Source organism: Vulpes lagopus, chromosome 15 (assembly GCF_018345385.1).
Source record: "Vulpes lagopus strain Blue_001 chromosome 15, ASM1834538v1, whole genome shotgun sequence".
NCBI lineage: Eukaryota > Metazoa > Chordata > Mammalia > Carnivora > Canidae > Vulpes > Vulpes lagopus.
This window is the reverse complement of record NC_054838.1, coordinates 9,569,053-9,578,602: the sequence shown is the minus strand read 5'-3', so window position 1 is coordinate 9,578,602 and position 9,550 is coordinate 9,569,053. Positions and strand designations below refer to the sequence as shown.

Genomic DNA, 9,550 nt, shown 5'->3' with positions numbered 1-9,550 from the left:
CCCGGCGGCAGCAGCGTCGCGGCGGCGGCGGCCGCTCCGCGCCTCCCTCCGGCCCGCCGGCCTCGCCCCGCCGCGCCTGGACCCGCCGCCCCCGCCTCCCGCCCCCCGCCGCCGCCGCCGCCGCCGCAGCCCCTCCTGGCGCCCGCACCTTCCGCCGCCGGTCCGAGGCGGGGCGCGGGGCGCGGGGCGCGGAGGCACCGGAGCCAGTGCCCACCGGCCTCGCCGACCGAACCCAGCCCGGAGAGCGCGCCGGCCCCGGCCCCGGCCCCGGCCCCGGCCCCGCGCAGCCCGCAGCCCGCAGCCCGCAGCCCGCAGCCCCGCCGCAGCCCGGGAGCTGTCCCTTCAGCACCGCCGCCGGAGCCCGAGCGCAGCGCCGCCGAACCCCAGCTCCGCGCGCAGCGCCCCTGCCCGGGGCCCGCCATCTCCTCCAGGAGGCGGGGAGGAGGAGCGGGGAGGGCGGCGGGCGGGCGGCCGGGCGGGCCCGCCGCCGGGGGAGCGGGCAGCCAGGCCAGGAGGCAGGGAGGGGGCCGGAGCCCCGAGCGCAGCCCGGCCGCGCAGGGAGGGAGCAGCGGTCGTCCATCTCCCGGGCCCACCGCACGGCGGAGCGCGAATCCCCGGCCCCTCCCCTCCCCCCTCCGGGGGCTGAGCTCTCGGTCCGGCCTTTGGAGCAGCTGACCTGCCCCCCAACACCCGCCAAAAAAGAAAGAAAGAAAGAAAGAAAGAAAAGCAAGCTTTGTGTCCGTTGCTCCATTTCCCCGCGGAGATGGGGACGGGAGCCCGGCCCCCCAACCCTCTCTTCCCTCCTCCCGGGGCTCGCCGCTGAGCGCCGGCCCTCTCCCTCCCTCCCTCCCTCCCTCCCTCCCTCTCCTCCTCCCTCCCTTCCTCCTCCTCTGCCTCCTCCGCAGCCGGACCGGCTCCCTCCCCACACCTGGCGCCCAGAGACCCCCGGATCCCGCGCACACTGCCCCGGACCTGCACCCGACCCAAAGCGCCCCCAGGGGCTCGGGTCGCTCCCGGGGCGGCCAGAGCCACCATCCTCTGTGCCCCCCGACGGCTGGGGGGAGGGGGGAGGAGGCCCCGCGCCCCCCTCCCCGGCGCCAACCCCCCTGGCGGCCGCTCCCATGGGTGTCGCTGGGCCGCGCCATGCCTAAGGGGGCGCCGCGATGGGCCAAGGGGACGAGAGCGAGCGCATCGTGATCAACGTGGGCGGCACGCGCCACCAGACCTACCGCTCGACGCTGCGCACGCTGCCCGGCACGCGGCTCGCCTGGCTGGCGGAGCCCGACGCCCACAGCCACTTCGACTATGACCCGCGCGCCGACGAGTTCTTCTTCGACCGCCACCCGGGCGTCTTCGCGCACATCCTGAACTACTACCGCACCGGCAAGCTGCACTGCCCCGCCGACGTGTGCGGGCCGCTCTACGAGGAGGAGCTGGCCTTCTGGGGCATCGACGAGACCGACGTGGAGCCCTGCTGCTGGATGACCTACCGCCAGCACCGCGACGCCGAGGAGGCGCTCGACAGCTTCGGGGGCGCGCCCCTGGACAACAGCGCCGACGACGCGGACGCCGACGGCCCCGGGGACTCGGGCGACGGGGAGGACGAGCTGGAGATGACCAAGCGCCTGGCGCTCAGCGACTCCCCGGACGGCCGGCCCGGCGGCTTCTGGCGCCGCTGGCAGCCGCGCATCTGGGCGCTCTTCGAGGACCCCTACTCATCCCGCTACGCGCGGGTAAGTGCCCCCCCAGCCCCCGTCCACCAGAGGAGCGGGGCGGGGCGGGGCAGCTGGGGGCCTGTGCCTCCCCGGGGCGGGGGTGGACTCGAGAACTGGCGCCTGGGGAGTCAGAACTGAAAGGGGTGTGTGCGCGCGCGCATAGGAGAACCTGAATAGGAAGGAGGGAGGGTAAGAGGGCGGTTGCTCTTCCAGGGTGACTGGTTTTGTAGGTACCTAAGGTCTGCGTCTGTATTTTCCAAATGTAATACATACGAGAGAGTACAAATGGGTGTTTGTGTGTATGAGAAGCGCGTGCACATCGATGTAAGTAAGCCGGCGTGTGTTTGGGTGGCTAAAGTGTTAGTGGGGGTGAGTGAACGGTGCGTGTGTGTTGGAGTGTGCAGGAGTGCCTGCGTGCCTGCATATTTGTGCCTTTGCAGAGGCACACTGCGAAGGTGTGAACTGGCCTTTAGATTCTGGTGTGGGGAGGCAAGCTGGGAGCTCTTCCTCCCTCCAGGGTGAAAAGGTATCCGGAGTCAGCCAGGGCCTGCAGAGGAGGGCTTGAGGCCTGGTCTGCTGCTTGGGACACACCAGCCCTCCCCAGGGAGCATCCTCAGGCTGTTGTGAAGGGATGGTCAAGGGGGAATCTTTATGGCTGATTAATAGCTTGGTAGTTGGTGTGGGCCCGGGGCTGTGGGGAGGGTGATGCGGCCCCTCTGAGACCTGCTCCCCGGGAACACAGCCTGTCCTTCCTCGTCAAAAGGGAGAGGGTTTTGGAGGGGACCGCTGGGCTTATGCCTATGCTTCTTCTGGGACCTGTCAGGGGCAGAGTGAGGGGAGGGTCTTAAGGGGGAACCTCAAAGAAGGTGTGTGAGAGGTGGGTGTGTCTCCACCTGCCACTCCCCTTTAGAGAGAGCAGCTTGTTGCCGAGTAGAAGAAGGGCACCCTGCTGCTGACCTTGGCTTCTCCGAGGAGGCTTCTTTGGATTCCTTTCTTCATCTGTAACATGGGAGAGGGGTGGTCTGGTGAAATCTAAAGGTCTTGCTGCTTAACTGAGTCCAAATGGGAGACGCTGGTAGCAGCCACCCACCCTGGAGGAGATCCTCCTTGCATCCACTGGGCTCTGTGAGATCTGAATGGAGCCTTAAGCATGAGGGGGAGAGTCGGAATTGGGAATTTAAAACAGAGCCACCCGTCCAGCCCCCAGCAGGCAAATCACTGCCCTTTGTTACTGCTCCACATCCCTTCCCTCCCGCCCTCTGGAGCCAAGGTGGGGAGGACGGAGCAGGGGAGGAGGCAGGTCAAGGCTGAGGATCAGTGAGGGGAGGGGACTTGGCGGGCACTGAGGAGAAAAGGGCTGTGTTTAGCCACAGGCCTGGCAGATTTGTGACTTAGATGAAACACTGAGTGTTTTAGCCCCCGGGGGAGGGGGTGCAGGTCAGAGTCTTATACATTAAATCCTGGAATAGATGTGTGTTGGGTGGGGGGTGGTGGCTAGGGAGAGAACCAAGCCCCTCATTTTGCCACTGAGGACCCAACACAAGGTCACTCAGGGAGCTAGAGGCCAAGCAGGACTAGAACCCAGGTCTCCTGGGACCCCTCCTCCCCTGAGCTGGCTGCCAGCTCCTGGCCATTCCCAGAATGGACTGGGACCCTCAGAGGTCCACGCTCCCCTCTCCTCTCCTGACAGAGGCCACCATAGCCAGAGGATTATGTAACTGGGAGCTGTGGCTGAGCTGTGGGGAGGGGCAGGAGCAGGGGGACTGGGAGGTTGAACCAGCACATGTTGGGGTTGGGGGCATGCCGGGGAGGGCCTGGGTTAGAGCAGCTGCCCATTCAGCCTGCATTTGACCTTGGACAGCATCTCACCACCTCCACCACCACCACCACCACCACCACCACCACCACCACCACCATCACCTTTCTCAGCCCAGGAAGGAAGGAGAAGGCCCAACTTCCTCCTTGTCCTTTCATCTACCTGGCTCCCTAATAAGAAGCTACATACCCCCACCCCATCACTTGGGCTCAGCCTTAGGGCTCTGGCCTGTGTTCCTGACTTTCAGGATAGGCAGGGGACGTGTGGGACCTGTTCCACCCCCATCACTGTCCATCTTCTTCCACTGGGCATTCCTAGGCCATGGGGGTGGCCTTCACCCAATGCAGATAAATGGGCTAGTTAGTGTGGTTTGGGGTCTTGTTGGTGTTCGAAACCTTACAGAAAAGTCCTGATAGTCTCAAGTGTTCACTGAAGAGCAGACTCTAAGGGAAAAGCTGGGGTGCAGTGGGGAGGTGGAGATGGAAGCACCCCCCACATCTGTGCCACCACCTTCTTTTCCCAGTAGCCTCATAGGGTCATAGGGTCATTCCAACTCCTTTGGGTGACATAGGAGGGCACTGAGGCCCACAGAGGAGGGACCTGCCCAAGGGCACTCAGGAACTGAGTGAGGGCAGGGCCTGGATTAGAACCCAGGCTTCCGGGATCCCTGGGTGGCGCAGAGGTTTGGCGCCTGCCTTTGGCCCAGGGCGCGATCCTGGAGACTCAGGATCGAATCCCACGTCAGGCTCCGGGTGCATGGAGCCTGCTTCTCCCTCTGCCTGTGTCTCTGCCTCTCTCTCTCTCTCTCTCTCACTGTGTGCCTATCATAAATAAATAAAATTAAAAAAAAAAAAAAAAAAAAAAAAAAAAAAAAAAAAAAAAAAAAAAAAAAAAAAAAAAAAAGAACCCAGGCTTCCTGCTGCACGCCAGGCTGGCCTAGCTGCATTGCGCTGCCTCTCTGCGGCTCGTCTGCGCAGGGACCAGCGCTGCCTGCCCTTCCTCCCCCTCCATCTTCGCTCTGCTGCCGCTGTCACCTTTGTGCACCCCTCCCCCCTCCTCAAACTGGTGGGTCGGGATTTAAATTTTGATTCTAGATTCTGGACCAGAATCCTGGGTGTGTGTGACATCGTATGTATGCGTGAGAGAAAAGCTGTGTGCGTGTGTGAGAGAGAGAGAATCCGTGTAAGAGGGAATCACTGTGGGTGTGAGAGACTCTTCATATGTGTGAGAAACGCTGGATAAGAATGGAAATACGGGTGAGTGGGACTCTGGGAGTAGTGTGTGCATGTGTGTGCACGTGTGTGCACGTGTGTGCGCGTGTATGTGTGTTTGCGGTGAGCCTGTGTGAGAGAGAGCCCGTGAGTCTCCGTCTCAGAAATTCTGTGTGAATGCGAGACAGATTCTGTGTGTTTTGAGATGGACTTTGTGTGTGAGAACGAGACAGCGTGGGAGAGGGTGCGTATATGGGAAAGAGAGGGAGACTGTACGTGTAAGAGAAATGTGTGTGTGAGAGAGAAACTTGAGGCGAGTGTGTCACCGTGTGAGTGTATTGCTGCGTGTGGCGAGTGTGGCATCGTGCATGGGAAGCTCTGCCCGTGAGGCTGTGTGTGTGTGTGTGTGTGTGTGTGTGTGTGTGTGTGTGTAAGGCTGCGCGCACGAGACCATCTGTGCATGAGGCCGGACGAGGGGTGGGGGACCCTGCCTGTGGCTCACACCGTGTGTGCGTGAGGCTCTGGGTGTCATGCGGCTCTGGGTGCCTGTTGGTGACAGACACCCTGTGTTGCCCAGGTGTGGGTGGACCTTGAGGAAGATGAAACTGCAGACCAGCTTCCTGCTTGCTCCCTTGATCTCCTGGTCCTCCCGAGCCGCCCTAGTGAGTGCTCCTCATTCCTGTCCTCAAGGGAAGCCGTGCTCTGGTGCAGGCCAGGTGTTGATGCGTGGCTCAGACAGGGAGGCCACCCCCCCCCCCGGGCCTCCTCGCTGGCCCCGGGAGCTAAGGGCTCTTAGGCTGCAGGGGGAGGCCCCGTCTGACCCCTTGAGGGGTGACGGTGCGAGCTAGGGCAGCCGGTTCCCTGGGCCCTGTCTCCTGTGCTTCCCCGGGCGTCCGGGCTGAGGGGGTGAGGGGCGGGGAGGTGAGCTGGGGCGGGATAAGGTGAGGGGTGGACACACGCGAGCAGAGGATGCTGGTGACGCTGTGTGGAGAGGGCCACGAGAGGAGGCGGAGCCCCAGAGGGGGCAATGCTAGGGTAAGCTTTGGGGGGCAGGTGGGAACTAGCCGGGCAGATGGCGGGGGGGACGGCAGTCCCGGCAGGCAAGGCCGTGAGGGTGGGGAGCTGCCAGGGCTGTTGGCAGAGCCTGGGGCGGCCCTGCCCTGAAACTGCCCTTCCCTCTGCCTTGGGGGCCGGTGCAGGCCTTGGCTTTGATCTAGGATTTGCCTGTGTTCATCGGGAACGTTGTTCTGGGTCAGGTCAGGGCTGATGGCGGTCCTTGCTCTGTAGGCCAGAGAGTATCCTGTGTGTGTGATGACATCTGTCCCCCTTTCAAATGACAGTCACTTGACCTTCCAAATGACAAGGAGGTGCCAGTGGTTCCCAAGCCGAGGAGGCCCCCTCCACCCCCCTGCCCACCTCTCCTCTGATGCTGGCTCGCTGGCTCTCTGGCTTTTTGGGGCCTGGGGCAGCCCCAGCTCCTCCTCGGCTCCCCGAGAAGGAAATGCACTCGGCGGCTGGAATGAGGAGCCCGGCAAGGGACTTCTGTTCCTCCCTTGGGCCTCAGCTGACACGGGGCTTGGAGTCTTTCTGAGATGTGGAGAGAGAGAGCTGCTCTCAGGGACTTTCTAGACAGCCCCCCACCCCAGAGCCCACCGGGGCCCCACCTCTAGTCATGGTAACAGGCGAAGGAGCCCCATGAGTGGGGGAGAAGAGGCTGGTGCATTACCCTCCCTGCCGCCATCCCGTGTGCTCCCCGACATGCTGTGTCCCCCACGTGGCGCTTTTCTCCCTCCTGTGATGCTTTTACAGGAGTCCTCGTGTCTCCGAATGGCACCTTCCCCAGACACCCCGCCGCAGTCTCTCAGCCCCTTCACCTCTAAATTGGGCATAATAATAGAATTTACCTCAGAGAGTTAATGAAAGATTGACTGAGGTGATATGTAGAGAGCCCCAAGTCACAGGGCCTGGCATGCAGCAAGTACTCAATAAATGTTGGTTGCTATCAGCACTCGATTGGTTGTATTATCATTCTACTTCATGCTCTCTAGATTCCGTCCTTGGCCCTCCGTCTCCACATCCAGACCCACCCCTCCAGCGGCTCCCAGCTGCTCCCAGCTGCTCCCCTGCCTTCAGCCCCTGGCCCCTCCAGGTCACCCTCTCCTTGGCAACCACAGAGAGAAGTCTCCTCAACTCACGAATCTGTCAGTCTATTCCCCTACCTGTTTAAAACCCTTCAGTGCTTCCCTGGACCTTATCGTGGCCCCTCCAGCCCTGCCTGCCTCCTCAGTCTCCTCTGGCCTGGCCCTCCCCATTCCTCACTGAGCAACAGCTACCCTGGCCTCATTTCAGTTTCTTACATGTGCCATGCACCCCTGCTTCAGGACCTTTGCACATGCTGTCCCCGCCCCGGGGAAGCACTCTTTCCTCCTGGTCTGCACGTCTTCATCCTTCACACCCTGCTTGAAACATTGTTCCTCGGTGATGCCTTCCCAGACCCCACACCCTGGGTCAGGGTTGAGAGCTTTTCCCTTCAGAGAAGCTATCTGGTAGGTAATAACATGTTCATTAGCAGCCTCGCTTGATTTGGTTTGTCTCTTGCTCTAGACTCTAAGCTTCTTACATACTCAGTATATTAGGAGCTGCTGTTAATGACAGATGAGGCAGTTGAGGCCCAGAGAGGAGTGCTTTCCCAAGGCCTATGTGAGCAGGTGGGGGGCGGTTCCGAAACCCAGATCTCTAACTCTCGGCTCAGTGGCCGATCACCCTCATGTACCTTCCCCATGCCTCAGGGAGTGCTTAGAGTCCCATGCCCAAGAGGCAGGTATCCATGCTCCTTAACTCTGGGCGGGAGGCCTGGCATCTGCCAGAAGCTTTGGGAAGATTGGCTTGAGCTTCTGAGAGCGGCAGGCGGGTTGTCTTAGAGGTGGGGGAGGGAGTGTGGAGGGGGCTCATGTCAGGGCCCGCTGCCTAGGCCAGGGATCTCGGGGCCTCCCAAGACAGCTGAATATAGTGCTATGGCTATTCTGAGCGATCCCATGACCAGTGTGCTCACTCTGGACCAAAAGGTCAGGGCCTCAAGCCTCTGCCTCCCGTCAGCCCCAAGGCCAGCCGCGGGCCTAAGCTTCCCTGCCCTAGGGGCAGGGCCAGAGGAGAAGGGGCCCCAGAGGCTCCTGGGACTGTTGGCTGCCCAGGTCTTATTCTTGGGGACCACTGGGGTGGGAGGGACGGCCTTCCACACGCATGGGGCTGTCACAGAAGATGGGTGCTCCTGGGCCACCTCTAGCCGCTACCCTCATCCCGTGGAGGAGAGCCAGACTCAGAGACGGGAAGACACTTGCCCAAGACCACACGGCGAATCCGTGAGGCTCAGCCTTCTCGGCCCAGGGCCTGGCCATTTGCATTTCTTTTGGCTCTCAGTTTTAACAGGACACCAGATACCACCTGGGCATGCTGCTCTCTTACCCCCATTATTTCCTCCCCGGAGGGAGGGAGACAAAGCAGTTAGCTGCCCTCCACCTCCTGCCCGCCGCCCCCCACACCCTCCTCCGGGGCCCAGCACAGCTGGTTGAGAAGTCTGCAGGTCATCCAACCCAAAGTTGGCCCAAATTCTGTTCTTATCATCCTCCTAGCAGGAGTTTCTAGAACCCCTTTCCTTTCTTGAATCATAATACTAACGGCTGCTATTTACGAAAGCATTTACTATGTATCCGTCTTAAGCGCCTCATTTACATATTCTCATTTAATTCTCACAAAACTGCCATGGAACTGTAGCATGATCATCACGCCAGTGTCACAGATGAGGCTGCTGAGGCCCAAAGAGGTTAGTAACTTATCCGGGGTCACTTAGCTAAGGAGCGGCCGAGGCTGCCCGAGACACCGGACCTCTGTCCGTAACCACTGCTCGGTGCTGCCTCCCATTGCCGTCGCAGGATCCTGGACACCCTGGCTCAGGCTTCCATTTCCATCTGGTTCCTTCCCTCCCCCAGTTAACACCCTTTCCCCACAACCTGTCCCGGAATCCTGCTCATCACGTTCTGACCCCTGAGCCTAGGCAGGTAGGGGTCCAGCCTCATAGGCAGCACCAGGATGAGGGGCCTCAGAAGGTGCCTCACTGCCCCCCACTAGCCATGCAGGCCCTGGGCTCCATAGGGCCTACAGGGAAATGGCAGAGGGCTCTGGGAGGATCGGAAGCTGTCCTGCATGAGGTGATACATGGGGGAAGCTAGGGGTGAGGCTGGCTCCTCCTCAGCTCGGCATTCGAGGCCTTCTGCTCTGGAACCTGGCCATGAGCTGTTCCTTTCTGCCAGGCTCCTCCCCGGCCTCCTCATCTTCAGCCCTCATTGCAACCTCTGGGTTTTTTGCTCATCTATTTCCCTCTCGCAGTATCCCTTCTAGATTTGCTGAATGTGAAAACCCACCCCACAAGGCCCCTAAGGCTTACCCTGGCTGCTCCTGCCCTAGCTGACCACTTTTGAGAGTGAAGGGTCTGGGCGGGGCATGGAGTCACTAGGCTTGCCCTATTTGAGTTGGAGATCAGCGGGTCGCTTTCGGAGGCCTGTGGCTGGGGACAGGCAGGCCCTCTGGATCAAGGACCAGCCCAGGTGCATGGAGAGATGAGGCCACAGACAAGACCCCAGTTGTGGGCATCAGGCAACTGAGCCAGAGCAAGATCTATAGCCGGGCCATGAAGACAACCCGGGCTCCCTTGGGCAAATCCCACCATCCCTTCAGGCTGCAGATTTTGCCTCCGTAAAATACAGAGGTCATTCCAAATGACCATCAAGTCCCTACCCAGGTCTGACATTCCA

General features: G+C 61.2%; 2 protein-coding genes across 2 annotated transcripts in view; one reads left to right on the top strand and one right to left on the bottom strand.

Annotated features, from left to right (window-relative positions):
• Positions 1-342: 342 nt before the first annotated feature.
• Positions 343-1,035, bottom strand: LOC121476558 (collagen alpha-1(I) chain-like). The gene is made up of 2 exons (XM_041730652.1): positions 929-1,035; positions 343-580 (listed from the first exon to the last, which is right to left on the bottom strand). The coding sequence occupies exons 1-2, from the start codon at positions 1,033-1,035 to the stop codon at positions 343-345; spliced, it is 345 nt and encodes a 114-aa protein (XP_041586586.1).
• KCNC1 (potassium voltage-gated channel subfamily C member 1) overlaps positions 650-9,550 on the top strand; it is a 43,579-nt gene continuing 34,678 nt past the window's right edge. Inside the window, exon 1 of the mRNA XM_041730576.1 lies at positions 650-1,733. Within this exon, the coding sequence (XP_041586510.1) occupies positions 1,164-1,733 (570 nt within the window). The 5' untranslated portion in view covers positions 650-1,163. The remainder of the gene's footprint in view (positions 1,734-9,550) is intronic.